Below are 17,421 nucleotides of genomic sequence, written 5' to 3'. Positions count from 1 at the left end.
GGCTGAGGGTAACCAACAGACCTCAGACTCATTGGTGAGTTAGGGGGATGTCTACCCCAAACACATGAAGACTCCCCCCCACCTGGAATGAGCAGATGAGAATAATTTGTTCCAATAGCCATCAAAGCGACTGAAACAGGTTCTGTGAGGTACTTAGCACTTAAGTCAGATATCAACAGAGCCAAGATCATCCACTGCATCCTGGGCCATCACCAGTCTTACTGTTGAACTTTGATGACTCTGGCAGAAAGTGAGTCTGACTTCTTTGTGCAATTCTGCCTAACTTAATTCCAATTCACAGGAAGTCAAGATGTCATCTGTGATGTCATTGATCCTTAAGGAAAGGGGACAGCTGGGTGGTGAAGTACATGAGTGTCCTGCCTGGAGGCAGGAAGTCTCATCTTTCTGAGTTCAAATCTAGTCTCAGACACTAGCTTTGTGACTCTGGGCAACTCACTTAATCCTGTTGGCCTCAGTTTCCACATCTATAAAATGAACTGGAAAAGGAAATGGCCAGCCACTCCAGTGCCTCTGCCAAGAACCCCCCAATGGGGTCAAGTGAGTTAGACATGACTGAAAAATGACTTAACAACTTACAGGGGGGAGAAAAAAAAAGCAAAGTTGGTCTTACTTGTTTTTGCAGTTTCCAATTTCCTTTTAAATTTTGCTCATACAAAACCATAGGATATCATAGTCTTTCCCAGTATCCAACAATCAAGAATAGTTAAAATGGGGGGCAACTAGATGGTGCAGTAAATAGAGCACCAGCCCTGAATTCAGGAGGACCTGAGTTCAAATCTGATCTCAGACACTTAACACTTCCCAGCTGTGTGACCCTGGGCAAGTCACTTAACCCCAGCCTGGGGGGGGGGGGGGAAGAATAGTTAAAATGACATTGAAAGTCCTTGTAACCTTCTACTTAAGTAATTTTCCATTTATTAAAAAAAAAGCCAGTCATGGGCTGTGGAAGTTAGTATTAACACAGTAACTTTGAGCTTAGTTTTGTTCCTATTTAAAATTGCTTTCTATTGTGGTAGCCAGGGTATATATACTGGGGTTTTTAGGTGGTGCTTCGGAGAAGCAGTCTTTCTATTCACTTGGTATTCCTTCATAACAATTTTTACCATCTTTTTCTGAATCCTTCATATGCAACTTTCTTTATGGCGCAGTAATAATATTCCATTACAGCCATATACCACAATTTGTCAGTCATTCCCTACACAAGCTATTTCTACTTTTTGTTTTGTTTTGTTTTGTTTTTGCTACTACTTGTTGTGCTGCTATGAATAATACAGATAGGTATTTTCCTTTTGCTGATAAATTCATTGGAGCATAAACTCAATAAATGGGGATCTCTGGGTCATTGGCTCTGAAAAATTTAGTAATTTCTCTTGCATAATTATGAATTATTTTCCAAAACAAGTTGGACTGTTTTACCAGCAATGAATCTGTATTTCCTGTTTTCTTTCCCTATCCACAATGAGATCTATAACCTTCTATTCTCCTCTAACTTTTTAATGGTGTAAGCATTCTTATATTTAGCTCTCTCATACACTTGGAATTTATTATAAAGGTTAATAATGATAATAATAGGTATAATAGAGCAGCTAGGTGGTGATTGTGAAGGGTTTTAAGAGTCAAACTGATAACAGCTAAAATGTATATAGCACTTGGGCGGTGAGATGACACTGTGGATAAAGCTCAGGCCTTGTCATCAGGTAATCCTAAATTCAAATCTAGTTTCAGACACTTCGACCTTTTGTTACCCTAAGCAAATCACTTAACCCTATTTCCCTGTTTCCTTAGCTATAAAATGACTTAGACAAGGAAATGGCAAATCATTCCAATATCTTTGCCCAGAAAACCCCAAATGGAATCAAGGAGAGTAAGCTAGGACTATGCAACAAAAAATAGTGCTTTCATGTTTTTAAAGCTCTTTATGTATGTCATCTCATTGCATCTTTACAACAACCCTGTAAGGTAGGTGCTATTATTATTTCTATTTTATGAATGAGAAAATTGAGCTTGAAAAAGGGGAAATCATTTGCCCCGTCAGACAACTAACTAGTCAGCATTTGAGCTAGGACTGAAACTCCAGTTTTCCTAATTCTAAGACCCATACTGTAACCATCCAGCTATTTGTCTGTAACACATGCTGGTCCAAACCTGCAAAATAATTATCAATTTTTCCAACAGTTATTGTTTAAATGAAAAATAATTTTGGATAATACTTTGTATTAAAACCTGGATTCCTACAAATCAGATGCTTTTAAAATCTTCTAGTCAATTTGACTGATCAACTTTTCAATAACAAATAAATCCCCAGCATCCTAAAAAAAAGTCCCCAGTAAGCTATTCCCTAATAGCAAAATCATCCTTCACAGTATCTTTGCATGGGCCATTCATAGACATTGAAAGATATTCATTAGAAAACCACAATCCTATAGGGATATCTTTCATTAACTTGATCTATCTATAGAATATTCTTCCAGATTAGAAGTACTGAAACCCTTTTGATGGTTTTAAACCTTTGACATTCTGGAGAAACTTATGGATCCCTTCTCAAATTTCTTTCTTTCTTTCTTTCTTTCTTTCTTTCTTTCTTTCTTTTTTTTTTTTTAATATATGCAATCCTTTTAAACATTTTTCCAGATTTGTCATGTTATAAGAAAAATCAGGCCAAAAAGAGAAAAACTGTGAAAAAGAAAAAGTAAGCAAACAAAAAAGATGAAAATACTATGTTTCAATCCACATTCAATCTCCTTAGTTAGTTCTCTCTCTGGCAGTGGATGGCATTTTCTATCCCAAGTCTATCCGAATTGCCTCGAATCACTGCATTGCTGAGAAGAGCCAAATCCATCACAGTTGATCATCACACAATCTTGCTGTTAATGTGTACAATGTTTTCTTGGTTCTGCTCACTTCAGTTAGTACCAGTTCATGTAAGTCTTCCCAGGCTTTTCTGAAATTAGCCTGCTCATCATTTCTTATAGAACAATAATATCCCATTCCATTCATATTCCATAACTTATTCAGCCATTTCCTAATTGATGACCATCCACTCGATTTCCAAAATGAGCTGCTACAAACATTTTTGCACATATGGGTCCTTTCCCTTTTTTTCCCCCCCTATATCTCTCTGAGATATAGACCCAGTAGAGACATTACTGGATCATATGTACAGTTTAATAGTCCTTTGGGCATAGTTCCAAATTGTTCTCTAGAATAGATCATTTCATAGCTCCACCAACAATGCATTAGTGTCCCTGAATCTATCATTTAGATTTATTTTAAAGAGGACTTTTGTAAGGTGCTTAGCAAAGTGCCTAATGTATAGTGATTCTTTTCGAGGGGGGCAGAAAAGGGGGAGACAACTGGGGTTAAATGACTTGCCTAGAGTCACACAGCTAGTAAGTGTCAAGTGTCTAAGGCTGGATTTGAACTCAGGGCCTCCTGACTCCAGGGCCAGTGCTCTTATCCACTGAGGCGTCTAGCTATCCCACATAATAGACTCTTAACAAATATTTATCTCTTTCTTCACCTCCATTAAAAATTCACAATTGAAGAAAATGCTAGATTTCAGCTAGGGGTTAGAAAAATAACCACACACATACACACACACACACACACACACACACACACACACACACACACACCTTAGCTCATGGACCTTTTGAAGTCTATGCACAAACCCCATAGAGATCCTTAGTCCCTCTAGAAAAAGTCCCATGCTAGGTCCCTGAGGATGGGATTTATTTTTATTTGTTGGGCATGCTTGGTGATTATGTCATCTGACCCTCCATTCCATATCTAGTGTATGTGACCTGAGCCTGCCTTATCAGACAAGAAACAAGATATAAATGGGCTGATTCTTTACAGGTTGAACTGTCCTTATTTATATGTTGTTGTTGGGTCTTCTTTTTCAGTAAAGTCCTGCTCTCCAAGACCCCAAATGGGGTTTTCTTGGCAAAGATAGTTTTCCAGCTCATTTTACAGATGAGAAAAGTGAGGTGCCACCTAGTTGTACCTACTTATTATAGGGGAGCTCTTTACCCAAATCCTTTTTGGTGTGTGAGATCAGCACCTTGTTGCATAGATGGCCAACTTCCCCTTCTCCCTGCTGCCTCTGGACCCTCCTCAACTGCCTCTGAAGGGCAGTGAATACTGTAGCCGTCTGTTGGCTCCTTTCCTGCACAACACAGGCTTTTAAAGTCTGTTCTCTTCCCTCCCCACAAGGCTCATATTTCCCATCAGCTCACTCAGTAATGAAGATATAGGAAACCAAGACTCTCAGTCCTCAGGGAGGGAAAAGAGAACAGTCAGCAAAGATTCTTCTCTCTGTCCCAACTCACTGACCAAGACTAGGGAGAAGAAAATGTGATTGGTGCGTCTTTTTTTTTTTTTTTTTCCCTTTGCGTGCCAAGTGGTGCATTCTGTATCAGCACAAATTTAATATGAATGGGGTCACTTTACTGCACAGGACCTTTCTTTTCTGTGTTAATGTGGCTGTTTCCTATGACAGACCCACAGAAGGCCTTTCTGCCCTATTTTTATCCTGGATTTTTCACTTCCATAGCATCCTGATCAAATGATTTTGACATTTAGTCACCAAGCTCTTACTGTGATGCTAGATACCATGTTAAGTTGTAGAAATACAAAGAAAGACAAAGATAACAACAGAAAACCCAAACCAAAAACCTCTTACCCTCACATTCTAAAGAAGGAACCAGCAAGCAAACTAACAAGATATAAGATATAAGTAGTAGATAATCTCCAAAAGAAGGTCTAACATAGTGAACATGCTAAAGGCATTCTAACTGGACTATTAAGCTGAACTGCTCCCTAAGCTTGTGCTCATTGGGTCACTCCCACTGCTCCAGGAAAAGGAGATGGGATGTTTTTGGTACCAGAATCTAGCTGAACTCTTGGGATCCAAAATCGGAGACCTTGGCTTGAGGTTGCTAGTTTTGTAAGAGTTCCACAAATTACCCAACTTCTGATTGCCTCATTTGCTCAATGGACTGCCATGTGGTCTGGCCTCCCTTAACCTGATCTGTGATCCAGCCATTCTCAATTACTTGCTGACCCTAGTAACAACATTCCAATTCCTGCCCCCAAGCCTTTGTACAAGTTGAACCGCTCTGAAAATATCCTCTCTTCTTCTCTATCTTTCAGACTCTCTAGAGCTCTTAAAAACTTGATTTATCAAGTGCCATCTCCTATAAGAAGCCTTTCCATCTAGGTGCCCTACAAAGATGTAAATTAAAAAAACAATAAAATGAAATAGAACTCTGTAATTAAAAGGATTCTCCTTCCCCCAAGAAGTGGGGGAAATGTTTCCATGTTTTCTTGGATTAGAGTGAGACTATTGGTCTAGGATATAGAATACCGTTTTACTAGGTTAATTGTTTTGGTTTGTTTTTTGTTTTTTTTTCCCCTTCTAAGTGGGGGATTTGGAAAGAAAAAAATAAATATTCAAAAATGACTATGATTTTAAAAACAATGTAAACTAAAACTTTTAAAAATAAAATCTACCCCTCCCTCTTAATCTAAAATTTTATCCTAGTCCATCTTTCCCAAATAGCCTTTTCTTCCTTTCTCTGAATTCCTATCAAAGTTAGAGAATCCACCCAAATGTTGATCAGGACTATTTGTGTCTAACCTTTCAAACTTGAGTCTAACGTAGTGATACCATTTTGGTCCTCTTTGAGAAGGACACTAGAGTTCTCCAACTATCTTGAATTAATCCTTCCTAAGTGCTTAACTGCTTGAGGGCATTTTATACTTTTGCATTCTCCATAGTATCTACTATGTCTAAGCACTTGTTGGGTGGGTGGGTAGGTGCTAACTGACTTTGATCCTGGCATCTCCCATTGTAAATACCTTCTTCTCCTTCCAGATGGTCCAGTCCCTGGGTTTCGCCATATATCGAGCTCTGGATTGGGGCCTGGATGAGAATGAAGAGCGGGAGCTCAGTCCTCAGTTAGAACAGCTCATCGATCTCATGGCCAACAGCGACTCTGAAGACAGTGGCTGTGGAGCTGCGGATGAGGGCTACGGCGGGCAAGACGAAGAAGAAGAACCCTGTGAGGGCCCTCTACGAAGTGTCCGCACGTTTTCCCAAGTCATGAGGCTGTGTGCCGCCCGCCTGACAGACTCCAGAGAGGCCCAAGCTCACTATCAGGCTGTATGCCGGGCCCTCTTTGTGGAGACCGTGGAGCTGAAGGCCTTTCTCACCAAGATCCGGGAGGCCAAGGAGGTAGGCTGGATGTGGAAATGTCCTCATTCACTCAACCAGCTTTGATGTTAGTGAGAGGGAACAGAGGCTGCAGTCTGGGTCTAGTTTGGGAGGCAAAGGTATCGATTCAATGAAAGAATGACTCTAGGAAATACATGGGAAGTGGAAAAACCAGTGGACAAACTCATATAACTTCTCCAGACCTGTTTCCTCATCTTTAAGCTGAGTTAGACTCTTGTCTCCTAGTTATATAGTATAGATCAAAGAGAAAAAGAGATGTCGTTTTTCAGGTCCTTAGGACTCATGAACGAGATGGGACTTGAATCTCTGTTCCAAACTTTGGTTCTTTCAAACTTTGGCTGAAGCTTCTAACCTGTCTGAGCCCCAATTTTGTTCTGATAGCCTGACATAGTGAATGGGGCACTAGTCAAAGAGTCATAAAGACTCAAATTCCACTTAAATTCAAATTTCCACTTAAATTTCAAATTCCACTTAAATTCAATAAATATTTATGAAGTGCCTACTAGATGCTAGGAATTATACTGTCTTTTCATTCCACAGACAGACTTCTTTCAAAGCTCTACCATATGTTTTTTTGATTTGTTTCTTCTTTTAAGAGAAGGGGAATGCTAATGAAACTGAATGTCCTTGTCTCATGATTAACCCCCTTTACACAGATGAGCCAAATGAGGTAGAGGAGCTTTAAGCATGAATTTTGAAAAGGGAATTTGAATTTGCTGTTTCTGTCATTATCTTTTGTGGCTAGTACATCTGAATATTTTTATTGCAGAAATCATTAGATTAAGCTCAGGGCAGGTGCTGTCTTTTGCCTTTTTTTGTATTTCCAGTGATTACTATAGTTCCTGACACATAAGGTGCTTACCAGCTATATATTGAATTGAATTGAATTGAAAAGAACAATAGATTTGGAATCTGGAGATCCAAGTTTGAATTCTGACTTAACTTAACCATTAGCTTTTTTTTTTTAATTGAGAATTTGAGTCTTTTTATTGTGAAACTCTCACTTTATCAGTAAAGATAAACTAATGTTTGATTTCTGTCCCTCAAGTCAAACCAACAAGCACAAAGTACCAATTCTGTGCCAAGAACTGTGTTAAGCACTGAGGTTACAAGGGAAAACAAAACAAACAAATAAAAAATTGCATCCAAAATTCAACCCTATTACATGTGACCAGCTTCTGGGAAGGCAAAACAACCAACCTGTTTGTAGGAACCTTCTTCCTAGTCAGAAACCTATTTCATTTGCTTGCAAGGGAAGGAGCAGTGGGCCGTTTTTAAGAGTTGTCAGGGCTAAAAGCTCTGGAAAGCCCATCAGCCCTCTCCCCCATCCCCCCCAATAGATTTAGATTAGGTCCATTTTAGATCTCAGGATATGTCCTTCCATAAAAATTGTATATATTCTCATTAACTAACAAAAGTCCATACAGAAAAAAACAGCTATACAGCGTTAGAACTCTGTGTGATTTTCTTTTTCTTTTTTCTTTTTTTTTATTATAGCTTTTTATTGACAGAACATATGCATAGGTAATTTTTCAACATTGTCCCTTGTACTCACTTCTGTTCCAACTTTTCCCTTCCCCTCCCTCCACCCCCTCATCTAGATGGCAGGCAGTCTCATACATGTTAAATATGTTAAAATATATCTTAAATATGATATATGTGTGCAGAACCGTACAGTTCTCTTGTTGCACAAGAAAAATCTGATTCAGAAGGTAAAAATAATTTCATTTCCCAGTGTTCTTTCTCTGGGTGTGGCTGATTCTGTCCATCATTGATCAATTGGAATTGAATTGGATCTTCTCATTATTCACTTGCATCAGAGTACATCCTCAAACAGGATCCATTAACTTCTTTTTGTGACCTCTGGGCAAGTTGACTCCCCTCCTGGGTCTGTTTCCTGATCGGTGAAACTGGGTTGGACTAGACTAGGTCTTCCAGTTTTACATCATAAGGTCCCAAGTGATGAATAAAAGGAAGTCCAGGCTAGAATCTCTTACCTCCTCTGGGTACCCTTTGGCTAATGAGACAGGGAATTTCAAAGTAGGACCATTAAAAAACAGGACCACCAATAATCACCATAGACCCCACTCATCATAGACATCACTATCCAGGTTGTGTTGTTCAAAGGCACTCTGTAATTCTGCCCACTGTCTTTTATGTAATATGCCGCCCATCTGGCTAATTCCCAGGTTTCCTCAGCATCTCAGGACTTAAGAAGAAGAAATACATTTCAGATACTTCCTATGATTAGAGGATAATCAGAATCTCTTATCCTCCTTTACCATTTCCATTCCCAGTGATATATACTTTAAGATTAAATTGTCATGTGAGGCTCTAATCCATCTTTCAAGTCATAATTCTGATGCTGTTCTAGTGGTAGAAAATTGATGTGAAAATCCCCTCTTTGGTCAGAGGCGCAGGTCCAATGTGAAAAGAATTCACAAACCTGAAAAGTTTGAATGGCAAAAGGGAATTTATTGGGACTGAGAAGTCAGCTTTGCTAGGAAGCAGACTTCTGAGTGGCAAAGTCCTGTTAGGGAAATAAAGGTTAGCACTGAGAAGAAAATGTCTTTTCACAGCAAGCAAGAGTCCTCGTAGGCAGCTGTACCAAGAGGGGAGGGGTCCCTTGGCAAAAGCATAATTCTTACTCCTGACTTCTGCAAAGATAAAAGTTTAGAATTGTTCTTTATAACAGTCTGAGGCTAAGGCTCCCTCAGGCCTAAGTACTTGGGAGTTTCAAGCCACTCAATATCAGGCCCAGATCTCCAATTGAATTTCACAATTCCTGAAGATCTGGGGCTACCCAAAAGATCAGTGGGGGGTGATTTGCCCCTTATCTTAGGAAAAGGTTTGTATGGAAAATATACCTTCTCCTAGACTCTCTGGATTTGGGACACGGATTTCAGAGTTCACCCCCATCAATTCCATACTCTTCCCTTTCACCTAAGCTATGCTGTAGTACAGAGGCGTCACACTCTAGCCCACAGGCTACCAATACTACTTAAAACACTCAAAGCAGGCGGAAATATCATAAGGAAATATCTAATAAAATAACAAAACTCTAATAGGACATAGATGACATAAAACTAACATGTGATCTGCAGGCATCATTACATGTAGATGAACAATGCCCTTTCTGTTTGATTCTGGTATCACTGCTCTAGACCCTTGGCCCATTCAAATTCAATAATCTCAACTGCTGTTTTGGAACATTCACACTTAAGATCTTCTCCCTACTTTATGCCTGGAATGTATTCCCTTCCCATGTGAATTTATCGAAATATGTCCTTTGCCTCTCCATCCAAATTAAGGCCTACCCCTCCATGAAAATCTTTCCTGATATCCTTTTCTTTCCTCAAAATAAAAGTAAGCCATTTTTGTTCAAATTTCATTACTAATTATCTGTATAACCTTCAAGGAGCCTCTTTTTCCTTTATGGATCTATTTTTTTTTCTCCTCTATAAAATAAGGGGATTAGTACTTCCAACTCTATCCTACATCTTTTGAATTAAGATTCCCTCATCCAATTTAACTGGTTTAGTAAATGAGCTAAAGCTCACAAGTAGCTTTGCATCTCTGAAGTACTAAGCTTCCCATAGACATCTGAGTCTCTTCCACGTGGGAGAATCACCTCCAGGACTATAAACTGACACTCTTTACAGATTTAATCCTCTAGCTAGAAAGAGATGGAAAGAAATGACAGAGGTACTGATCATCTTCCTTATATACTATTGGTACAGTGTTCCAACCAAATTCTATGTAAAAATGATTATTAAAAGCCCACACTGTACCACTACAAATTGTATATTCCTAATTCTAATGATCACGCTCCATTGAAGAAATAGGAAAATAAACTTCTTCTATAGAGGTAGGGAACTATGGGTGTGCATAACAAGTTGCTTACTTGAATTTTATCCTTTTTTATTTTTTGTTATTGGAAATAGCTCTCTGAAGGAGGATGGGGGAGGACGACATAATATTGTTTTTCTTTTCATATTTTTATTCCTAGCATTTATCCTAGTGCCTGACACATTGTAGGTACTTAATAAATTTTTATTGACTTTTTGGGGGATATGTTGGAAAATGAAAGTGATGTAACAGCAAAAGATTAACTAAAAGGTTTAAAAAAAAATACACTCTTATTGCTCAGGAAGATGACAACAGATACCAAAGCTTCTTGAATCAGTTCAAGGACTAAGAGATTGAGGACAAAAACAACTTGTTTCATTCCTGGGGATCAGGACTAAAGAAATTCAGGGTTAAAAGGTGCTGCAAAGCTAAGGGATAGAGACGCCACTCTCCCACTTTTCACAGGCTAGGGGAAGAGTAAAGGAAGATCCCATGGTATGGCTCTTCTAACATCTATGAGATAGGGAGTCAGTGATTTCTGTCCACATTTCCAGCTTGATGCTGCTGCAACAAAGCTGCTCAGTTGGGAAGGTAATACCACACCTCAGATTCTCCCCACAATACTCTTAGTGTTTCCCAATTCCCTCACCACCAGTCTGGGTTCTTCTATTCCCAGAATCTGCTCGTTAATGCGTTCTTGGCATCTCAGGTCTTATTTGTTAGATAACACCCATCTAGGTCCCTTAGGTAATTATTCATTAGTAAAGGAAACTTAAGTTCTTGAGGGTCTATTGAAAGATGATGCCCAAATAGAGAACCATAGGTTGATTTCTTACTTTTTTTTTATTATAAACGGTGGGATTTTTAAAATCCCAATGGTCTTCACCTCTAAGGGTCAGCCTTATTATAATGGGATCTAGAGAAACTTAAAACTCCAGGTTGCCATGGTGAGCCTTGTCCTGTGTAGTACCTGATGCCCCACTTTTAGTACCTTTTCCTGGTCTGATACTACTAGCCAGTGTCTGGCAGCCTCTCCCTGCTCCGAAGCAGAGCATTGAATAGAAGCTCTTACAACCCTCTGAGTTTCCATGTGGGTCAATCCTACCACTTACTGTCTTCCCCACTATGAGTGATCACCTTTCTCTTAGATAGGAGGACCAAGGGAGAAAAAGGGGAAGGGGAGAGGCTGTGATGATCCCCTTCTTCCTCAGTTATCTTCCCCAACCCGAGTTGCTGGTCTTGGGATAAAATGCCCACTTGTCCCTTTTATCAGCATATCATGGAACTGTTGGGAAGCCAGTGGTCAGAAAATGTCTCCAATAAGGAGAGTAAGGAAAGGCAGTCCATGCTCTGCCACTAATTGAATGCATTCATGTGCAATTTCCTCCATGTCCCTTTCCTCTGTCTGGAACAAGAAGTCCCTCTAGTCTCCCTTTTCCTGCCACTGGGCTTTGTTTTATAAGACCTTGCTCTATGATTGTATGTGATCGCAGATGCTGCTCAAACTTCGGGAGGATGAGTCCCAGGCAGAGAAGCCACAAGCTGACCTTGACAACCTTCGGCACAAAGACTGGGTAAGGAAGGGCTATTTCATCCCTCCAACACCCTTACTCAGAGCACAGGAAACTCTGGTTCAATCGTCACATTGTCCTTTCTTTCCTTGGAATGATAATTACAGCTAACATTTAGTAGTGCTTAAAGGTTTGCAGGACCTTGATATGTATGTATGAAGGAACTATTGTTTTCCCCATTTTATGGATGTGAAAGTTAAAGCAGACAGAGGATAAATGGGTTACTCCAAGATCCCACAAGATCTGTGTCTAGGGTTCCAACTCCAATTTTAGCTTTCTGCCACCTGGTTTTCTCTCCTAATTTCTAGCATTTCATTTTATAATTTATAATTTTATAATAATTATAAATCTCAAACCTGGGATTCCTTTCAAGTGAAGTATCGAGAAATGGTGAAGTGACTTCCCCTCTGCAGACCTATGTCAGAATCCTGCCTCAAATCCTTGCCGGTAAATTTGGGCAAGTCCTTTCATAGCCTCAGTTTTCATTTTGAGAGATGAGGATGATTTCATTTGTATTAACTGCCTTACAAGGGTACTGTGAAGAAAATACTTTGCAAACCTCAAAGCACAAGTAAATGTGAGTTGTTAATGAAGATGAGCAGAGTGGTCCCAGGCCTACATAAAAGAATGAGCTGAAGAGACCAGGGGCTAACTGAATAGGGGAAGGATAGGAAAGAGAACCCACTGGAAAGAGGAAGGATCTTTTCTTCTTGCTCTCAGAGAGTAGAGTTTAAAAGTACAAGGAGGCAAATTTACCCTTGATAGAACAATCTCCCCAACAGCCAGGGCTATCCTGAGCAGAAGGGCCGCTACCGGACCCGGTGGCTTCCCCCTCGCTGGACGGAGAGTTGGAGGGCCACTTGTCAGGCGCCATGCAGACACAATTCTCCTTAGGGAGGAGTTGGACAGATGCCCCGGCGGCCCCTTTCAGCTCCCCAATCCCATGGTATGATTAGAATGACCAGTGGCCACTTGAGCGGGAACGCTCTTTTGTTCTCTCTATGGGTTCCAGGCCCGGCTCTGGGTGCAGCTGATGCGGGAGTTGCGTCACGGTGTGAAACTCAAGAAGGTCCAAGAGAAGCAGTTCAACCCCCTGCCCACCGAGTACCAGCTGACCCCCTTTGAGATGTTGATGCAGGATATCCGAGCACGCAACTACAAACTACGAAAGGTCATGGTGAGTCCCTGCGACTCTGGGCCTGCTAGTGGCTAGGCCAGGGAAAGAGAAGGTTCCCTCTTGGGCTCTCCTGAGCCATGTCACTCTCAGGAAGGTAAGGTGAGAGAAGTTAATTCACTTCTCTGAAATGGGAATGTTGTTGGTCATTCCCATTCTGCTTTGGCACCCGTTTCCCCATCTGTAAAATGGGGATAGGTCAAGAATGCCCCCCATTTCATCAGCATTCCTAATACTAGGAGATGAAATCTTCAATACCAATTCATTCCCCATGTACTCTGCTACTTCCTTTGTCCAGGTTGATGGTGACATCCCACCTAGAGTGAAGAAAGATGCCCATGAACTCATTCTGGATTTTATCCGTTCCAGGCCCCCACTGAAGCAGGTAACCATTTTGCCTTGAGGATCCTATAGTATTTGGCTATGTCCAGTGTCAAGAGGGAGAAGTGAGCCACAAAAAGGTTTCTTAATTTCAGTGCCCTTGGGACTTTGACCTGCCATAGAAACTTTTACTGTTCTCTTAGGTGAGGACCTAGGGTCTGGCCCAGCTTGAAAACCTTGGAATTTATTTCTTAGGATCGTGACAGATCCTGAGGCTTGCTTTTCTCCCCAGTGCTAAATTGGGAATTGTTTTCTATTCTGGGATGAAATAAGCCAATTGGTCACCATTCTACTCTGCATTGGATTGGAAAGAAAGGAAAATAATGTTATTCTGAGACTTTTTCCATAATGGAACCAATTGCTATCACTCTAGAATGGGGACCAGACTCAACTGGCCACTGTCGAAAAATATTTTAGAAATCTGCAGGCATCTGGGACTGTGGAGATTCTATAGATACTTCAGTGGTTCAATGGGTACAACACTGGGTCTGGAGTCAGGAAAATAATGAGAACTCAAATCTGGCCTCAAACACCATCTGTGTGACATTGAGCAAGTCACTTTAACTTGTCTGCCTCAGTTTCCAAAAATGGAGATAATAACAACACCTACTTCCTGAAGTTGTTGAAGATAAAATGAGATCAAGTGCTTTTCAAACTTTAAAGTGTTATTTAAATACTAGCTATTATTGTCGTCTTCAGTGTCTTTTCTTCATCCTCCTAAGTGTGGCATAGTAGAAAGAGGAATGAATTCCTAATAAAGAGGCCTTGGTTTGAATTTAATGATACCTCCTATCCAGGTGGCTGGGCTGACTCCACTGAATCTTGTTTGCCTCAAAGCGGAAATAGGACTGATACCTGCAATACCCACAATACAGGATTGTTTTGGGGAAAACCTAAATGTTCTATGTAAATAGGCCTTATTATTAGCTCTTTTCCTGGATACACCCTGGGTGGAGCTCAGGAAAATTACTTTACCCACAACATGTCCTCTACCTTAACATTTCTCTTCTCCTGAATGCTCACATGGATCCATGAATTTACTGCTACAGGTTAAGAATTCAGACTTGGGGCAGCCAGGTGGCGCAGTGGATAGAGCCCCAGCCCTGAAGTCAGGAGGACCTAGGTTCAAATCTGGCCTCAGACACTTAACACTTCCTGGCTGTGTGTCCTTGGGCATTTAACTGCAAATGCCTCGGGGGAAAAAACTGTAGGTAGTTGGAAAAAATTCAGACCCATCCATCCTGTTAGTCATCCATCCAACTATTCTGCAGAAGTGGGTCCATGCAGTGTTCTAGGGGCTTCTCCCTGACATTGCAAAGATAACAGGGGAGCACATAGGCACTGTAATATACTTACAAACATTTATAGGGTGCTTTACAGTGTCATAAAGTGCTTTACCTCCCAATTATCTCTCCTCATTCTGTGGACACATTCTGCTTGAAACCTCTCAGAATTCTAAGTCATGACTCCTGAGTTTTTGCTCTCTGCAGGTATCGGAGAGAAGACTTCGGCCTTTGCCTCAGAAGCAGCGAACCCTCCATGAGAAGATCCTGGAGGAGATTAAACAGGAGAGGAAGCTCCGTCCTGTGCAGGGCCCACACTGGAACTCTAAAGGTGTGATATTCTTCCCCCTCCCCCACCACACGCACCCTGCATCCCAATTCTTTGTCCCTTCTTCAAAACTGGGGATATAACAAAAGATATCTCTACTCAATGCGGAGTATCCCCATCAAGAAATCATCAAGTGGTATACTGAACCACGAGCACAGAGGAAAGAACATTAGACTGGGGTGCGGAGATAGGTTTCTGTTTTTTTAAATCATAGAAACTTTGATGTTTTTTTTTTAAGTTATATAATTGATTAAGGGCTCATACACTAAGCATATAATAGGGATGTTATAAAGACAAAAATGAGACAATCCCTGTCTTTTATAGTGGACTGAAGGAAAATAAATAAATAAAAATTGATACCAAGTGAATATAGGGCAGGTTGAGGAGCATTGACAATTGAGGTAATGAGAAAAGGCCTTCTGGAGCTTAGGGTTTCAAGAAACAGCAGTGGGGCAGCTAGGGGGCGCAGTGGAGAGAGCACCAGCCCTGAAGTCAGGAGGACCCGAGTTCAAATCTGGTCTCAGACACTTAGCACTTCTTAGCTGTGTGACCCTGAGCAAGTCACTTAACCCCAGCCTCAGGGGGGGGGGAAGGGAGCATAGAAGGGAGCTTAGGGTTTGAATAGATAACAGTGAGAAGTCCATGTCAAATGATCCAACATCAGAAATAGATGAGGTTTCATCAATGCAAAGAACAAAATGCCCCATCATCTGTGCCTTACCTTTGTACCCTGAGGACCAGCAAGCCTTTCTACCAGCCCTGCAGCTGCACCTTCCTATATATACTGTATCCCTCTTCGAGCTTGAGACTGGGGCTGTTCCTTTTTCTATTTATTCTCCCCAAACTCAAGACTGTGATTTGCACACTTACTCATTATTTATTAATTAATTAAATTTAAATTAAATTAATTGACTTAAACCTTTTAAAATTCATTCATGGGGAGGGGGAGATGGCAGAGATAGGAATGATAAGGACACTTTAGCTAGAATGTAGAGTATTACATTGGAATACTTACATTGAAGGGGAAAGATAATGAGTCCTTTTCTGGTTATGTTGAGTTTGAGAAATCAGCAGTATATCCAGGGGGAATATTTAGTAGGCAAATCAGGCTTTAGGGAATGATCTGCCTAGAGAGGCTAATGAAACTCATGGGAGTTGTGGGAGTGACCAAGAAATCACAGAAAAAGGGAGATCAGAGTATACTCGCGTACATCAGGTGGGGACGTAGATGACGATTTAGCAAAAGAGAAAGGTGGGTCAGACAGGGAGGAGGAGAGCCGTGAAAGAATAATGTCCTGAGAACAGCATCATGTGTCTGTGTGTACCTTCATCTAGAATCAGGAAGCCTTCTCTTCCTGAGTTTAAATCTGGCCTCAGACACTAGTTACGTGTCCCCAGGCACATAGTAGGTGCTTGTTCAGTCATTTTAATCTGACTATCTGACCCCATTTGGAATTTTCTTGGCAAAGATATTACACCTCTGAGCTCTTCAAGGCTCAGCTAAAGTGCCTTTCCTCATTCCTCCAATTATTAGTGCTCCTCAACTCACCTTGTATTTAGTTGATATCTATATCTATTTATTTTTTTTATTCTTTTGAATTTGTTTTTCTTTAATGTCTCAGTTATTAGCTTCCACTTGCCAATTCTTTTTTATTTTATTTTCTTCAATGAAGAATGAATGCTTCAATGAGCTTTTGTACTTCCTTTTCCATTTGACCAATTCTACTTTTTAAAGGAGTTTCTTCAGCAGATTTCCCCTTCTCCTCCCCCTTCCCTTTGACCAATTCTTGTTTTTTTCATTGTTTTCTTCTTAAGTTGTTTTCTTCAATCAGTATTGTGCTTCCTTTTCAAATTGTTGGGCTTTTTTTTTTTTTTTTTCATAATTCTCTTGTGGAACTCTCCTTTCTTTTTCCAATTTTTCTTCTGCCCCTCCTCCTTGATTTTTCAAATCCCTTTTGAGCTCCTTTTTGAACATTTTGGGCTTCAGACCCATTCATATTTGCCTTGGAGGCCTACCTATGTAGGTATTTTGACGTTGTTGTCCTCTTCTATGTTTGTGTTTAACCGTAGTAGCTTTCTATGGCCAGGGCTCTGCTGAGCCAGAACTGTGAGACCTTGATTGCTGTGACCTCCCACCTGCCTGCCTAGACATCACCATGCTGGGCTGCACTCCCTTTTATCCAAGAGAGTCAGACCTTTCCTGAAGACCTTCTAAATTGTCTTGGACTGGAAAATTGTTTCACTCTGTCTTTTTGGAGATTCTGTCACCCCAGAATTCTTTTAGAGACTTGATTTAATTTTGTTTCAGAGAGAAACTAGGGAGAACTTGGTCAACTCCCTGACTCCTCTCAGCTATCTTAGTTCCCTCTTCCTTTCTTTCTCTATTTACTTGTCTGCATACATGTGATTTCCCTCAATCAAATGAAGGAGGCAGAGATTGTCTCATTTTTTATCTTTATAGAATCCTTATTATGTGTTTGCCATGTAAGAGGCCCTTAATAAATGAATGAATGAATTATATAACTTTTTAAAAAACACATAAATTTCCAAGACTTAAAGATGGAAATCCTTCAGTT

General features: G+C 40.5%; 1 protein-coding gene across 2 annotated transcripts in view; it reads left to right on the top strand.

Moving 5' to 3' along the window:
- SPIRE2 (spire type actin nucleation factor 2) overlaps positions 1–17,421 on the top strand; it is a 57,641-nt gene that overhangs the window by 27,718 nt on the left and 12,502 nt on the right. For both annotated transcript variants that reach the window (XM_074286148.1, XM_074286149.1), the window contains exons 3-7: positions 5,900–6,259; positions 11,602–11,682; positions 12,692–12,856; positions 13,152–13,238; positions 14,725–14,848. In XM_074286148.1, the coding sequence (XP_074142249.1) occupies positions 5,900–6,259; positions 11,602–11,682; positions 12,692–12,856; positions 13,152–13,238; positions 14,725–14,848 (817 nt within the window). The remainder of the gene's footprint in view (positions 1–5,899; positions 6,260–11,601; positions 11,683–12,691; positions 12,857–13,151; positions 13,239–14,724; positions 14,849–17,421) is intronic.

This window comes from Sminthopsis crassicaudata, chromosome 2 (genome assembly GCF_048593235.1).
Source record: "Sminthopsis crassicaudata isolate SCR6 chromosome 2, ASM4859323v1, whole genome shotgun sequence".
Lineage (NCBI taxonomy): Eukaryota > Metazoa > Chordata > Mammalia > Dasyuromorphia > Dasyuridae > Sminthopsis > Sminthopsis crassicaudata.
This window is presented reverse-complemented; position numbering and strand designations above follow the sequence as displayed.